This window comes from Phyllobates terribilis, unplaced genomic scaffold (assembly GCF_046119375.1).
Source record: "Phyllobates terribilis strain yellow unplaced genomic scaffold, ASM4611937v1 Scaffold_3__8_contigs__length_932513732, whole genome shotgun sequence".
Taxonomy (NCBI): Eukaryota; Metazoa; Chordata; class Amphibia; order Anura; family Dendrobatidae; genus Phyllobates; species Phyllobates terribilis.
Genome location: NW_027362763.1, coordinates 501,006,778 through 501,024,836, shown reverse-complemented (window position 1 = coordinate 501,024,836; position 18,059 = coordinate 501,006,778). Strand labels below are relative to the sequence as shown.

At 41.3% G+C, this 18,059-nt stretch overlaps 1 protein-coding gene across 1 annotated transcript in view; it reads right to left on the bottom strand.

Annotated features, from left to right (window-relative positions):
- CLVS2 (clavesin 2) overlaps positions 1–12,003 on the bottom strand; it is a 106,173-nt gene extending 94,170 nt beyond the window's left edge. Inside the window, exon 1 of the mRNA XM_073675954.1 lies at positions 10,642–12,003. Coding sequence (XP_073532055.1) covers positions 10,642–11,030 — 389 coding nt within the window. The 5' untranslated portion in view covers positions 11,031–12,003. The remainder of the gene's footprint in view (positions 1–10,641) is intronic.
- Between the last annotated feature and the right edge of the window lie 6,056 nt (positions 12,004–18,059).

The window sequence follows — 18,059 nt, the reverse complement described above, 5'->3', positions numbered from 1 at the left end:
CCATCAGCCCCATTATTGCTCTCCCCAGCCCCATCAGCCCCATTATTGGTCAACCCAGCCCCATCAGCCCCATTATTGCTCTTCCCAGCCCCATCAGCCCCATTATTGCTCTTCCCAGCCCCATCATTCCTCTCCCTAGCCCCATCATTCCTCTCCCCAGCCCCATCAACTCCATTATTCCTCTCCCCAGCCCCATCAGCCCCATTATTGCTCACCCCAGCCCCACCATCCCATCATTGCTCTCCCCAGCCCCACCATCCCCATCATTGCGCTCAACAGCCCCATCATTCCTCTCCCCAGCCCCATCATTGCTCTCCCTAGCCCCACCATACCATTATTCCTCTCCCCAGCCCCATCAATCCCATCATTCCTCTTCCCATCCCCATTATTGCTCTTCCCAGCCCCATTAGTCCCAATATTCCTATCCCAAGCCCCATCACTCCTCTCCCCAGCCCCATTAGCCCCATTATTGCTCTCCCCAGCCCCATAAACCCCATTATTCCTCTCCCCAGCCCCATCAACCCCATTATTGCTCTCCCCAGCCCCATCAACCCCATTATTCCTCTCCCCAGCCCCATCAGCCCTCTCCCCAGCCCCAATATTACTCTCCCCAGTCCCATCAGCCCCATTATTGATCTTCCCAGCCCCATCATTCCTCTCCCCAGCCCCACCATTGCTCTCCCCCCACCTCCCCTCCCCAGCATTTCAGTAAAAAAAAACAAAAACAACAACTTACCTCAGCTCGCTCCCCTGCAGCAGCATCCTCCTGGTTGCCGGCAGCTTTCTTCCTGACCCAGGCGCGCGCTGCATGATGACGTCATCAAGCTGCGCGCACCTGGGTCAGGGAGGAAGCAGAGTACGAACCCTCCAGCTCCGCTGCTATTCTCCTCCTGACAGCCGCGGAGCTGCAGGGATCGCTCCCTGACCGCCGCGTACAGGGAGCAGCTGCACCTTGCGGGCCCCTTGGTGCAGCTGCATCATGGGGACCCGGCGCAGCTGCACCGGCGGCGGTATGTCCATCCCTGGACTGCTATGGGGCCCCCCGGCTCACGGGCCCCATAGCAGTCGCGTGGTCTGCCGCCATTGGCGGTATGCCACTGGTCTTCTTGTTGATTGAATATGCAAGGATGTTATTAAAATTACAAAAACACAAATCATAGCAACCTAAATTTACCAGTAACATAAAGTACAATGTATTCCAAAAACAATCTCCGAATCACTGGGATACATTGTTATTACCATATAAAGTGACACCGGTCAGAATTTAAAATCTGGCCTGGTCGGGAAGATGAAATCTGGCTTTGGTGTGAAGTGGTTAATAGGACAGCTTCTTTCCCAGCAATATGAAATTTCCATCTTGTCTTATTCATGATTTTAGATATCCATGTGAATGACAGCCATTGTTCTGTACTATCCAGTGGCTTCCCATAAAATAAAGGTACTATTTTCAGAAGAGATTTCATTGCACTGTGACCTGATATAAATCATATTTTCTTTAATTATAACTTACAACAGGATCACTGCAGGCTTTTCTGTGTCTTCTGGTAATCTCATAGGTTTGATTTATACCAGCAAATATGAACTGTCAAATGTCAGTCATGTCACAGCCAGTCAGCTTCACTTTACTTGTCACGATTTTTTGAACACGCAATTCTACTTTTTAACCCCTTACTGACCTCCCTTCCTTTTCCTCAACCTACAAATATTTTCAGTATCGGTTCAACAGCCTGACTTACAGTAGATCTTAAACGGATCTTTCTTTATACAGTTACAGGTGGCTGAAAAAAAAAAAAGAAATCAACTGTCACAAAAAATAACAAATAAAATAAAGATCTGCAATTAATCATCCGCGTAATCTTCAAAATGTGCTAAATGCTAACTTTACAGCGGAATTTGCAGCAAGTTTGCAAAGCAAAGGGTGAAGTTTAATGTGAAAATCCACAGCAAATCCACAATGTTATACATATGCTGCATATTTAAAGCTTTGGGCAGGGCACTCAGCGTATGGGTATATTATCCGAGACTGGATATATAGGATATTTAAAAAAGAACATCTTAGGCGTTGTAAACACCCTCCAAGTGTGAAGCCACAATCCAACATCTATCCTAATGGATGCTGATGGATTAGAAGATTTGACTAGACAAAGCATTAATACAAAACCCGATGGTCTGTGAGTAGTGATGAGCGAGTATGTTCGGTTAACCCATTTGGCGAGTATACTCGGGTGAGTACTGAGTATCTGCAGCGTACTCGGTGATATGTTTGAATCACTCCCGTGTGCATGATTTGCGACTGACAGCTTTAATACATGTGAGGAATGCTTGTTTCTTCCGCATTCCTCACATGTATTAAAGCTGTCAAGCAGTCCCAAATCATGCACACGGGAGCGACTCAAACATATTACCGAGTACGCTGCAGATACTCAGTACTCACCCGAGTATACTCGCCGAAAGGGTTAACCGAACATACTCGCTCATCACTATCTGTGAGTTTTTTATGGCACCATTAAGATTGTGATATTGTTGAGTGGCCGTAATCTCGTTATTTAAAATCTTCAAATCTGCGATGCAAAAAATCTGCTACATGTGAATGAGGGGTTTAAAACCCCACTTAGGTCTCATTCAGATGACCATGTTTCACATACTGTATGTTCTCTATGTTCTTCTCAGTTACATCATTATAGTCTAGGGGCATGTTAACACGTCCATTGTTTTCTTTTTTTGTGTGTGTGTACCGATTGTATGCAAAAAGAAAAAAAAATACGTAGATATTTCCATTTTTTATCAAACTGGCAAATCAAACTCACCTATGAAAGGGAATTGTTCCATGAAAAAAATTGGCAGCAAATGGATGCATAGTAACATAGTACCATAGGTTGAATAAAGACCTAGGTCCATCAAGTTCAACCTTCCTCCCCCAATTGTACTCCCTACACTAACACTACACTAACTTACAGGTACTAGGTCTCACAAATGTATTATTACTATTATTACCATTTTTATTATTGCTGCACTATTGCAATTAAAAATGTACCTGTTTATAATTTATTTTTTTTAATTAGTTTTATATTTTGTATTACTCTTGTGATTCTAATAATGGTATTACTAAAATCCCTATGCCTAAATCTGTTGATCCAGAAGAAGGTATCTGAGTGCTATCTTATTTTTCCTGTTAATTGGGTAGAAGAAGCTTGGACAATTTATCTATGATTTTTTTTATTTGGACTAGCAAAAAACAATAAAGGATATGATTCCCACAAGTTTCGTTTGATGGACCACCTTTTAAGCCTCCTGAACTGGTACTGATAATGGGGAAATGAGTCGTGATTGGGATGGATTGCTAGTTATATGGGATCTCCTATAATTTCTTATCGGTGATATACTTGACTTTGTGCCTCAATCATAGGTGTTTTACTGATCCTGTTGAATAATTTGTACACCTATCCTGGTCTAACAAAGCAATTATTGAGCACTTAGAGCACTTTCTGTATGTTTTTTGTTTGACTTTTACACTGATGGCACTTTATGTTTTTTTATTGTTGGATTTGCAATGCAACATTAAGGGATAGTCGTTTTTGGTGCATATTTAATGGATATTGTTGCTTTTCTTTACATCGGGAGGTTTACCATATACATGGATTAGTTTTCAAAGGGTCCCCTAGAGTCTCCTAAGGTAAAACGAAGGTGGGGCGCCTATCTTGCATGTTTATCTAGAGTGCCAACCTCCACAGTCAGATAGGGAGAGTAAATAGTGATATCGTTTCTTTGTCTCCCCCCTTTTTTGCACCATTACCTCCTTTTACTTTACCCTGTTATCTCATTTTGGTGAAGTGGTACATGTCCATTATAACCATCTTTACCAACGAGTAGTATATTGTATTGGGAATATTTGTGTGTTTTTTCTTTTACTTTTAACCATTATAAATAAATGGGGTTTTTTTCTTATATATTTTTTTGCTTCCATGTAAGAAAAGGGGATGTCACACTGATGGTAAAAATGAAGACACCAGCCAAAACTGGATGAAAGCTAGATACAGCACAGTGATAAAAAAATGTACTTTATTTTTTTGCAAGCAAATTAAAGAGCAAGACGTATGAGAGAGATCTTATAAGTATTTGTTGCAGATTTTCAAACTAGCGACTTGCAGAAAGGGAAATGCAAAGTAACCACAAATGATATATGTGGCCTCACAGTTTGGCTGTAACTGCTGCTTTCATCTCACATTAAATAAGTACAGAATACGTCAATTGCAATGTTAAACTAGCGATTGCTGCAGTCACAGAAAGGATTAAAGCGGCGTTTTCCAAGTGTATACCACTAGATGGTGCTAGAGCAGCTCTAGCACCATCTAGTGGTATAATCTTGAAAAGCACAGCTATAGTGCAAAAAAAAAAAAAAATTGTCTCATTGCCCTAACGGTGTTGTCCGGTCTAGAATGAAAAGCCTTCAGTCACTCTGTGTGACGATAGACTTGTGAACCCTTCCAGCGCTGGTGTCTGCTCTGGGAATGGCCATCAAGTACGCGGTATGCATATCTCGTGGCAGTGGCCTCGCTCAATACAAGCGCTCATGTAAAGGGCTTAGGAGGGTTGATTCTACTGACAGATTCCCTTTGAAGTAAATTTAGAAGAAACATTATGAGGGAGAAAGCAGAAAAAAACAAAAATAAACATCTTACGATTTGAGGTGGATCTATTCCCAGGATTTCTGTACATCAGCCACTTGATGATAGGCTCAGAAATCTCTTATCTACTGGGATCCCAAAGGCAGCTTTTGATTAGCCAGGCTGGGGCGATGTTATGTGAGCATCATGCCAGGATCCCAGAACGTAAGAGATCTGCAACCCGCCTTTCCATTGGCCATAGACTACTGACCTGGCTGATGGACCGGAATCCCACAAATGGATCCGACCATCTCTATTTCTTACATCGCCATATATTGGGGTTTACAGGGGTATCAGCTCTTAGGAGTCAGAGACATTTGTTGTACAGATGTGTTCTTCCTAATCTTTGTTCTAACTCAACATATCCTATGATATAGAGAACGAAATGTTAGAAACAAATATAGGCCTGATCAATAGCCATCTGCCATCCAAAATGACATCCATCAGGAGTAGGCTAATAGGTAAATGTTTACTTTTTATTATATGGCGCAAGATTGTATTAAATTGTTGCATTTCAAATACATAACTATGCAATTCAAGAAGAGTTAAAGGGAACCTGTCATGTCCTTTGTAGTATGTAAACTGCCCCCATTGCGTTGTTAGTGATGCAATGTGCATCACTAAGACGCTTTTTTCATTATAATCAGTGCTAATATGTGTAAAAACCACTTTATATAGCTATATCATACCTGCTCGTTTAGTCATACGGGTGTGATTCATCACATTTAGTCAGGATTGGCGCCGCTCATGCCATTCTGTTCTCAGTTTACGCTGACGTCACTATGCGGCGCTTGCGCATCTGGCACATGCGCTGTGACGAGCGGCATCCCATGTGTGTGCAGTGAAGCTGTGTGTAGTTCCCAGATTCACTATGTGCGGCCAGAGTCGCTTGTCACAGCGCACGCGCGACTCCCAGATCAACAAGAGCAGCTGGTCAATATACACACTGTGCAAGTGCGGCTGGCCATGACATACTGCGCAAGCGCCGCATAGTGACGTTAGCGTAAACCGGAAACAGAAATCAAATGGCGTGAGCGGTGCTAACCCTGACTAAATGCGATGAATCACACGCGTATGACTAAACGAGCAGGTATGATATAAGTATATAAAATGTTTTTTACACGATATTAGCACCGATTTTAATGAAAAAAAGCATGTTCGTGATGCACATTGGATCACTAACAACGCAATGGGAGCAGTTTATATACTACATAGGACATGACAGGTTCCCTTTAAAAGTGAAAGGTTATTTTTAGGTTATCACTGTAGCTTTGGAGCACTGGGATCCTAGGTTCAAATCCCACCACGGACAAGTTTGCATGTTCTTCCATGTTTATGTGTGTTTCTTCTGGGTTCTTCAGTTTCCTCTCACACTCCAAAGACAAACTGATAGAGAATTTAGATTGTGAGCCCCAAAGGGGACAGTGATGATGTTATCTGTAAAGTGCTGTGGAATTAATGGCACCATATAAGCAAGAAAAAATAAATAACTCTTCCCATCTGCTTGAAAGTCCATTTTTCTGGGCTGTCAGCAGTAGCCTTGCATAGTCCATATTTCTCCACATCAAGGTGAAAAAATATATGGCTTTCATAGAGGTAGTACTTTAAGCAGGTTTTTAGCACATAAGCAATAAGTAGCTTCTCTAGTCAATGTAACAAGTAATGATATTGCCTCTTATCAAAACTTGGAACAGAACTTCCCTCTCCACAACTGCTTTCATCAGCCATTGTGTTCTCATGCTAGAAGATTATGATCACTTGATTTTCTATCCCCTGTGTGTTTTAATCCTTCCTATGGACTAATAGAAATCTTCGTTTCCAAGCTAAATGCTCGTAATATAGATACAGTGGGATGTAAAAGTTTGGGTACACCTGGTCAAAATTACTGTTATTGTGAATAGTTAAGCAAGTTAAAGATGAAATGATCTCTAAAAGGCCTAAGGCTAAAGATGACGCATTTCCAAACAAAAATATATTTTTTCTTTTATTTCCATTTTAAAAATTTCAAAAAGGAAAATGGGCACCCTTAGAGTTTTGTGTGCTCAGATAACTCTGACCAAGGTTTCAGACCTTAATTAGCCTGTTAGGGTTATGGCTTGTTCACCATCATTGTTAGGCTAGGTGATGCAAATTTCCCAGCTTTATAAAAATCCAGCCTCCAATAACCCTGTGCCAAAAACAGCAGCTATGGGTTCTTCTAAGCAACTGCCTAGCATTCTGAAAATGAGGCGAGTGCTATAAGAAGATAGCAAAGTATTTTCAAGTTGTCCTTTCCTCAGTTTGAAATGTAAATAAGAAATGGCAGTTAACAGGAACAGTGGAGTTCAAGATAAGGTCTGGAAGACCAAGCAAAATTTCAGTGAGAGCTTTTCGTAGGATTGCTAGAGAGGCAAATTGGAACCCCAGCTTGACTGCAAAAGACCTTCCGAAAGATTTAGCAGACTCTGGAGTTTTGGTACATTGTTCTACTGTTCAGAGACACCTGCACAAATATGGCCTTCAGGGAAGAGTCATCAGAAGAAAACCTCACCTACGTCCTCATCAAAAAATTAAGCTTCAGAAGTATGCAAAAAACCATCTAAAAAAGCCTGATGCATTTTGGAAACAAGTCCTGTGGTCTGATGAGGTTAAAATAGAACTCTTTGGCCACAATGATCAAATATATTTGTGGAGAAAAATGGGCGCAGAATTTTAGGAAAAGAACATCTCGCCAACCATTAAGCATGGGGGTGGATCAATTATGCTTTAGGGTTGTGTTGCAGCCAATGGCACAGAGAACATTTCACGGGTAGAGGGAAGAATGGATTCAATGAAATTTCAACAAACTCTTGATGCAAACATAACACCATCTGTAAAAATATGAAATTGAAAAGAGGATGGCTTCTACAAATGGATAATGATCCTAAACGCACATCAAAATCCACAATAGACTACCTCAAGTAGCTACTAGGTACTAACCATGCAGGGTGCCCAAACGTTTGCTTTGGCTCATTTTCCTTTTTGTAATTTTTAAAATGTAAAAGAAGAAAATACATTTTTTTTCTTAAAATACAAAGGAAACGTGTTATCTTTGACTTTAGGCCTTTTAGAGATTATTTCATCTTCAACTTGCTTAACTGTCATTTTGACCAGGCGTGCTTAAGCTTTTACAGCCAGTGTATATGATTATACAGGCCGCGCTGGATATGATTTGTGTTTTGAGGAGTACTGAACCAACCTATATAGTGTTTTTCACTCAGCACTTTAGATGTATTTATATATTAATATAAACCTTTGTGTAAATTAAAAATTAATATTCATGCATATTTGTTACATCAGCAACTTATTAATATCTCTCTATATGGGTTTGGTATCAGTTACCCTCTAGACAGCCTTTTTAGATATTCTTTTTTCTCATCTATTTAAAAGCTCATTTGTCGACACACAATTGTAGTATCATAGAGCTTGTGAGTTACAACTGTTTAGGAAATAACAATACACTTTGATAAAGGATTAATGTCCAGATGTAGGCAATCTATATATCTTAGATCTATTCCATCCCTTCTAATATCTTCTTTGGTATTTAAGATGGAAATCGACCACTTCTTCAATGTATAGTTTTTATCATGTATACCTTAATTTTGTGACTAATAAAGTATATTGATATTATATATTTTGTGTAGAGTCATCTTTTGTAGGGTCAGAAAAGTGCCATCTTCCACACCTAGAGTAGACTGAAGTCCTCTTTTCACTGTCTGCAGACTCTGAATAAATGTACAAAAATCTCCGCAGGTGCTAAAAAAAAATCTGTTTATAGTATATAAAAACAGCATGAGGGGAGGGGAATGCCAAATGGATACATGTGACTGGCTCAGAGTATATATCACACCTCTTACTTCGCACCGGGAAGCACCCACACCATTCAGCAGGCATGGAAACAGAAAATGTGCATTCACAGAAACCAGCAAAGACCAAATTATCCAGCTGCATAGCATCTAATAGACATTAACAAATAGTGCAAGCAAATGCTAGGTATAATTTGGAGAGTTAATTTGATGTAAAATGTGTTTACTCATGTGTAACAATGAAGGACAACTAGAGGGGAGATTAATCTTGTATCTATTATAAAAAGAAATATGATATTCTCAGATCTTGGAACTTGGTCCAATGCTGACCAAACTGTTCAAAGGTCCGGCATATTAAGTGTCTAACATTAAGGATCCATTCCTACGGTGAGAAGTTGGTGAGTTTTTGATGTTGAAGATTTTCAAAAAAATCAAAGTAACCTATTTTACTTAATGGGTGCATAAAATCTGCAACATCAAAAACTCACCCAAAGCTCATCGTGGGAACGCAGCCTAAATCTTACATCGATCTCTGTAAATGAGGTCTTGATGTACAGCAAATTGTTTCCAATAGAAAAAAAAAGATAAAGTTATGAAATTTAGAAAAAAAATGAGAAAATGCAGCAGACTGTTTCTCTAAATGACCCCATTAGTGTGCCAACCCCTTCTAGGCACTGCCAATCTGTTTCTTGCTCAAGGCCTACAGAATAAACCAGATGGCTACAACTTTGACAGCACCATTTCGCCAAGTGTTGACCTTTTCTCTTCCTATAAAAAAAACAAGCCAGAAAAAGCTGTCATTAAAAATTTGTGCCTCTCAGCTGTTCATTACATATTCCAATCCTTGACAAATTATCAAGCCCTTCACTGAAAATTCTCACACCACTAGAAGTTTAGGCCACTTAAAGGGGTTGTCTATGGTTCACAAATTAGCAAAATTGCTAAGTGTTTTTAAAAACAAACCAATTTAACCCATGTTAAAAATCCTCCACTTTCTCAAGAACGGAGGCAATTTTAATTTCATAATGTACAGTCCATTGTCTAAGTTACCGGTCACTACATACCTATATATGGAGCACACGGCGTAAGCAGACTATACGCTTTATGTCGTTGAAGTGGGTCAGATCGCTTGATCAGACTAGCCTCAATTTGCTGGTGCTTCTCCCATGCTAGCAGCCTGGGATGGAGCACAGTTTGGACAAAGAGAGCAAAAAAGTCGCTGGTCCATGCTACCAATCTTCAGGACCGTACATAGGACTTGTAGAGGTGTGTTTCTTAATATACAACTCGAGAAAACTTCTTTAACTACTATATTCTACTCGGACCCATTGTTAGTAAGTTTTGACTAAAAAAATATATATCTTTTCTGCTTCCTCCAAGTCGAAAAAATGCTGTATGGTGTATCAAAGAACAAAATCTGCTAAATGGATGTAAAAACACAATATATACCAAAACAACCTAATTCACCATAACACTCTTGGGCAAAGGCATCTGTTGACATGGAAGCAATGTGCACCCATGCTCAGTATACACTGTACCGCCAGTATTTCTTCAGAGCACAGGAGGAGAAATGTAATGAATGTCACACACGCTGTACAACAAATAGATTGTTAATGCACCATTATTATAATAGAAAGATACAGATATCATCAAAACTGACTATCACGTACCTGTGCCAAAAATCAATATCTGCTGGTTATTCGGTAACACAAAGAACTTAGATCTGCATGTTAATGAGATGCAATAATCAATCACGAGAATACAGACCTATTTGAACAATAGGATGTGGATCTTTAAGCTATTTTTCCAGGTTTTCTAACAGTTTACATTATTATGTGTGAAAGGCTATAGGTAGTGTGCCACAGATTACTGATATTAAATATGAACCATGTTCATTGCTCAAAACTTGCCCAAATACTTGAAAATGTAATAGATTATAAAAAGTCTACAGAGCAACAATTCCACACTCGCACCAAAGCCTAGAAATACTGTATGGTGTTAGCAAAGCCAGAAATAAAAACATATGGCATTGTTAGTACCAGAAAAGCTGCATCCAATCTATGTACCACGGAATAGCAATCATTGCAAGACTTGTTAAGTGCATTCAAAACCATTATTGTGCTTCACCCTTATTGTTAGCATGCCACATTTACCTGCTCTGGTCCCAGTTAGCAGCAAATAATACCAGTATCTTCCTGCCAAAGTGGTCAAGATTAGAGAGTACTCCTGGGAATCCATCCTTGAGCCCTTGCTTTATACCTGGATCAGTGGCCTTGAAGTTCTTGAACATATCCAGGTTTTGTTGTCTGTACTCAAAGTATTGGGCCAACAAGCGGAAAGCTTCAAAGTGGTTAAATTTCCTCGCCCTCAAGAACCTCAAGATGAAGGCATCATCTGTCCTGAGGAAACCAATATCTGGTCGAGTAATAACCATGTCTCTTACCTCCTGGATATCTTGATGCAAGGTATCTGGGTTCTCATTCAGCTCTAGTCGAGCTTTCTCCAGTGTCTCAGGAGACAGGCCAGCCTGTAAGTGAGTCATATTGACTGGGCAAGCACAGTTCTCCTTATGTTCCTGAGAGGCCCTGATTGCAAGTTGTGCCCAGCAAAAAAAATCCACAACACAGCTCTGTAAGAATAATTCAAACACAAGGAAAAAAATAGTATAAAGATCTCCTTTACAGGTCTGTAAAATCACTGAATCCTTCCTTTTTCCCCAGCATTAAGAATGAAGCAATGGCAAAGATAAGCCCTTGTTGCTTTATCTTCCAGGCTCAAGGATAACAATTGAACAGATGAGTAGAGCGCCCCCAGGCGGCAGGAGGCGGCATTAAGCATTGAGTATCCTCAGCATTTTGCCCATGATTTTTTAAGTGTATTTATTCCAAGCCAATATCATCTCCTGATGAAATCTCTGGATGTGTGCATGCAGAAATCCAATGTGCTCTGTTATTTTAGTGCACCATAAACCCTGATAAACACCCAGCAGGGGGGCTCTCAGCCGTGCATGGTCAATGGTTATATAAATCCCATCCTATACACATAGCTGTACACAGCTGATGGTAAGGAGAATGCGGCAGCCTGCAGTACCTGAGACAAGCCTTCTCCAGCAGAGGAGGAGGCTGGAGGCTCCTGGACATGTGGCTCACTGCAGCTGATCTGGATGACAGTCCCTTCCCATGCAATAAGGTTCTGTATAAGGGCTGCTCCAGAAGCTCCACTTCCTCCTTATTTGTCACACCACCTTGGATCATATGATGCCTGCTCCTCAGAAACCAGCTCCCATCACCAGTGACCAGCCTGCCTCCATAGCTTGTGCTCCTGTGCTGCAGCTGCTGTGGGCTGGATGGAAATGAGATGAGAGGTTGCCCGTCTGTTTTGTGCATTCAATCACTTGTGGTCCTGCTGCTGCTGGAGGCTGGGTGACGTCAGCCTTGGCCCAGCCAGTCCTATGCAGCTAGGAGCCATCTAGGAGCAGGGGCTCAGCAGTATGCAGCATCCTCCCTGCTCTTATCCCCCCCCCCCAACATGCCACTCACAATTCTTTGTTAGAGATCTCTATTCAATTCTGCACCTGCTGTCTTTTCCTTTGTGGTCCCACTCACTGAACAGCTCCTCCTTGGACTGTTTCAAGCCCACCATAAGGTTACAGCATGTGTAAAGAACACAACTTGGAACTGACCCTGGTTTCATACTCTAGATTATATGTTACTAACTTTATAAACACCCTTGTCTCATGTGTAAATAATTATACATCATATACATTGTATCTCGGTGAAGTACAGCCCAAAATATACAAACTTGGCAGAGCTCATTTTTGCTCTTTGCAAGTAATAACTCACTGAATTGAAGAAATCTTGCTGCATATACCATTTTATAAGTGCACACATTTGGAGGTTATGCTGGTGAAATTGCAATGAGTACACTCTCTTCACGCCTCCTTATTTTTTATTCTTGTATAAAATACCTGGAATTTAATTACAATTTTACAAGATTATTACTATTATTTACACACTTTTTTTTGTTTGTTTTTCTATAAACACTAACGGTAAAAATCTTGAAAAAGCACTATACCTTGAGTATGCTACATTTTGAAAAAAATTAATGGACCCAAAAAGTGCACCAAAAAATAAGCAACAATAGCTCATAAATGCATTGTTTGCAATTATTTTTTTTACTCTTCTGCTAAATTCCAGTTAATATGTAACCAAAGATATTTTTTTTGCTATTAACCCAAAAAAAAAGAATGGAAAAAATGTGACAAAAAAGCATTGATTTTCTGAAAAATGTCTGTAAAGGCACAAACCACAAACGTAATTTGTATTGGCAACAGTGGCATTGCACCTCCATTAAAGAGGTTGTCCACTTATGTTAGGCTAGCTTCTCAAGACCGTATAAGAAAATCATCAGTTTCATCCAGAAAAGTGGTAAGATTTTTTTCTGACTTGTCATCCGTATGTAATCCAGTTTTTTACAGCAGCAGCTATTAATCATTTACAGGATCATTTACAGTTTCCTATATTACATAATTGCAAAGCATCAGTAAAAATCGGATGCTATACAGTGGTATCTGATCTTTTTTGTGCATGCATAGATATGAATGGCCAAGTCTCATCTGATTAACGGAAGCAACTAGTGCATACTATGATTTCTTTTACACACAGATTCAGTCAGTGAAAAGAATATTTCATCTGCACTGCCCCATTAAATATCATTTGTCTGAGTGCTGTCCTTTTTTTAAACGGATAGTACTTGGACCGAAAATACAGTCTTGTGAACGAGCCCTAAGGGTAAGTACACACAAGTGCATGAAAGATCACTCAGAGTTTCATCCAGAAAGGCAAGACGATCTTTTCTCCCTTGTTATCCGTGTGCTGTCTCTATACAATCCATTTTTTTAAAACAGCAGCTATTAATCACTTACATGACCATTTAGGCTGTGAGCACACGATGCGTTTTTAATGCGTTTCCGCAGCTGCGGAAACGCCGTGGAAACGCATTAAAAACGCATGGTAGAAGGGCAGCAATGTTCCCCAATGGAAATCCGCATGTGCTGTGCCCAAGCTGCGGATTTTTCCGCAGCGTTTATGCTGCGCTCAAAAATCCGCAGCATGTCCATTAATTTTGCGGAAACGTGACTTGCATTAGAATGCGCCAATACCGCAAGACTGCATTTGTACTTGCGTTATTGGCGCGTTCTAATGTGCGGATGGTACCCGAGTGTGGAGAAGAAGAGACTCTCCTCCACACCCAGGTACCATAAAAAAAGCTGTAAAAACAAGAATAAAATAAAAAATAAATGTATACTTACCTTCTGTCGGCCCGCGCACCGCTCCTGCTTGGTTCCCGGCACTTTGCAGTGAGTTGAAGGACCTGCGCTGACGTCAGAGTCATGTGACGGGTCACGTGCCGCTGACGTCGGCAGGTCTTTCAATTCACTGTTGCCGGCAAGGGAGAACGGAGTGAGCGGGACATCGGGGGCCATCGGAGGGTAAGTATACATTTATTTTTTTATTTTTACCACTCTCTCGGGTCACACTATATAAATCCATGCCGGTTGCATGGATTTATATAGTGTGACCTAGTTGTCACAAGCACTTTCCAAGTGATGCTAATCGCTTGGGAAGCGCTTGTCAATCCGCATGCAGAAATGTCAGTGGGACCGCTTCATTTCCACATGTCCCTGGCAGGAAAACGCATGTACAATCCGCATGCGTTTTTTTCTGCCAGGGAGATGCAGAAACGCTCAGGAAAAAATCCTGAGCATTTCTGCATCGTGTGCACATAGCCTTACAGTTTCCAATGTTACAGAATTGCAATGTATCCGTAAAAATCAGATGCTATACTGTTGCTCCGCATGGCTTCCAATTTTTTTTTGCGCAGCCATAGACTTGAATGAGTGTCTTATCCGATTTACAGAAGAAACTAGTGCTGTGATTTTTTTTCTCACGCAGATTCTGTTAGTCAAAAATTGTTTTCATCTGCTTTGCCTTATTGAATAACATTGGTCTGAGTACTGTCTGAGAAAAAAATGGACAGAATTCAGACCAATGTTATTCAATGGAGTAGGGCAGATGAACGAAGAACCGAAAATGCGGTCATTGGATAGGTCGTCATTACAAGATCAGTGGGTGTCCAATACCCAGCATCCCCAATAATTAGCCGTCTTCTTCAAAAGGAGCTGATCTACAGTACTAAGCAGCAGCCACTAAAAAGTGTGACGGAGCTGTGATGTTCTGCTTAATACAATGATTACATCTAGAAGCTGCTAAAGGTGGTAAAAGTTGATTGGTTGGGTTGTTGGATGACCACATATCATATATTTTCAATAGCTATCTAAAGGATAGATCATCAATGAAAAAGTAGGGGACAAACCCTTTAATATAGTGTGCACAAAAAAACAGCATTGAAGTAACATAAATGTGTGTAAATGTTTTGCCTCTTCTTCCAGTCCACACAATCTCCTTTCAAATTATACATAGAAGAAAAGAAAAAAAACATACATTTATCGAAGATCACTAAATGGATCTCAGATGTTAGTAATGCTGGTAGCATCAATAATACAGTTCACCATAATGCCCAAATTGGATCGCATCACTGTTGTTTAACCTGAACATATCACCTGGTTACCAAACTTTTTTCATTGCTCTGTATATGCATTGATGATGCTGTCATGACATGTTGTGATTAGTGATGGGCGAGCACTAAAATGCTCTGGTGCTCGATGCTCGGGTCCAGCAAATTGGAATACTCGGGTGCTCGAGTCGAGCTACGAGCCCAATGTAAGTGTATGGGAAACTCGAGCATTTTTCAGGCGGCTCACCCCGGCGGTCTGCAGAGGGCCTAAAAATTGCCCAAATTGATGGGAACAGTGCTCAAATGACATGGGAACAGCATGGGGAAGACCCCTGGAAGCATTTCTTACACCCAGGTCACTGCTGTCAACAACATTGTCAGAGGTATTACTCCACTTTTACGGACTCACAATAAAACATACAAAAACGAAACCAAAATGGATTTACCTGTGAAATATGTTAAAGGACATCCTTTCTAGAGTAATGACTTGTATATAAGGCATAATAAATAACCAAAAACAAAAATACTCCTCCACACCTTGGGCTATATTCACACGTAGCGTTTTTGATGTGTTTTTGAACTTTTGCATTGCTTTCAACATTTTACAATCTTATCTGGCCATGTGGTGTGTGAGACATGATGAGACACATCCTGTTTTACTTAGGATGGAAAGACTCCGAAAGTCACAAAGCCTATTTTTATAGGGCCATCAGTCAGCTTTTACTATTCTTAAAGAGCCAGCAGTCGGCCCTCACTATTCTTAGAGAGCCATCAGCCGGCTATGCTTTATTGTTCCCATTACTAAAGAGTGGGTCTCCTATACTGTTATTGCTTATGCAGTGAGTGCCAGGGCTGCCCAAAATTTGGATGCACCCCAATACCCCTTTGAAAATTTGGACGCTCCCCAATACCCCTTTGAAGAGACTGAGAGGCGAGCCTCCTGAAAACAATGCTCCCATTTTTAGGAAGTGGGTCTCCCATACTGTTTGCCTATGCAGTGAATGCAAGGGCTGCCAAAATTTGAACCTACTCCAATGCCCCTTGGAAGAGACGTGGAGGTCAGAGGGCCTCCTGAAAACAATGTTCCCATTATTAGGAAGTGGGTCTCCCATAGTGTTGTCCTATGCAGTGAATGAAAGGGCTGACAAAAATAGGGAGGCACTCCAATGCCCTTTGAAAGAGACATAGAGGGCCTCATAAAAAAAAATTCCCATTATTACGAAGTGGGTCTCCCATAGTGTTGGCCTAAGCAGTGAAGCAATGGCTGCCAAAAATTTGGAGGAACTCCAATGCCCCTTGCAAGAGACATAGAGGTCAGAGAGGCTCATAAAAACCATGTTCCCATTATTAGGAAGTGTTTCTCCCAGAATGTTGGCCTATGCAGTGAATGCAAGTGTTGCAAAAAATTTGGAGGCACTCCAATGCCCCTTGGAAGAGACGTAGAGGGCCTCATGAAAAAATGTTCCATTATTAGCAAGTGGGTCTCCCATAGTTTTGGCCTGTGCAGTGAATGCAAGGGCTTCCAAAAATTGGGAGGCACTCCAATGCACCTTGGAAAAGACGTGGAGGAGGGCCTCATAAAAAAATGTTCCCATTAGCAAGGAGTGGGTCTCCTATACTTGTAATGCCCATGCACTAAGTGTATGGGCTGACAAACATTTACCCCAGGGGGGTATACATGAACATACGTTAGAAAAAAATTTTTTATGGGCATCATAAACACCCTTTAAAAGAATTATGTGGGTGTTGCATCACGGACCACAGTCACCCTGGTGATATGATGGTGTAGGATGAGGATGAGGAGAAGGAGGACAAGAGAAAATAGCATAAATCAGGAAGCGTATACCCATGTGTGGGTGTGAAAAGGTGCATGGGAATACACCTCCCAAAAAAAAAAGACACTGGATTTGAGTTCATGTTATGCTGCTGTCATTCGGTGGTGTTGAGAATTCTGGCAAAATTCAGCCACTGTTCATTTTCATAAGAGTCAGCCTGTCAGCATTTTCAGTTGACAGACAGATGTGCTTATCAGTTATTATTCCACCAGCGGCCTTAAATCCCGCTCTGATAAAACGCTAGCGGCAGGGCAGGCCAGGACATCCAAAGCGTAGAGAGCCAGTTCATTCCACGTGTCTAGCTTGGATACCCAATAATTATATAATAAAGGCACAGAGGAATCACTGAGGATGTTGGTAAGGTCGGCAAGGTACTCTTCCAGCATCTTCCCAAACGTTGCACTCCTTGTGAGTGTACCCCGCGCCTCAGGGTCTGTGTGATGAGAGGGGCTGAGAAAGCTCTCCCAGAACTTTGATAGTGTTCTTCTGCCTCTGCTGGATTGGAGTTGTGTCTCTCTCGCCTATACTCCTTGGTTGTCCAATGAACTGTGACCTCTGCCGCCAGCGTTTTCAGATGGGAATTTTTTTAATAGTTCCGTAACAAGGGCCTTCTGGTATTGCCCCATTTTTGTAGACCTGTCCGCCTCAGGAATAAGAGATATAAAGTTCTCCTTGTAGCGTGGGTCTAAAAATGGCACCAACTAGTAATGACACCCTAAATTTTGAGAACACGAGGGTCACAGGAAAGGCAGTGTAACATAAACTCAGCCATGCGTGCCAGACTGCTAACAGGCAAGACTTCCGTGTCCTCACCAAGAGGATGACTGGCCATGCTCTCTTCCTCCTCCTCCAACTATTCCTCCTCCCTGTCCTCAGGCCATCCATGCTGAACAGACGGTATGATAGTTCTGCAGGTAGTACCTATAGTCTAGAGCGCATTAAACTAGGTCCTGTTCTTCCTCCTCCTCCTCCTCTTCCTCATTGTCACCCAATCCACATTGGGATGATATGAGGCTGGGCTGTGTGTAATCACCCTGTATGTTTCCTTGCTACATTTCATCGTGCTCCGCCTGCAATGCATCCTTTTTGATTGTGAGCAGAGACCGCTTCAGAAAACAGAGAAGCGGGATGGTGACGCTAATTATGGCGTCATCGCCGCT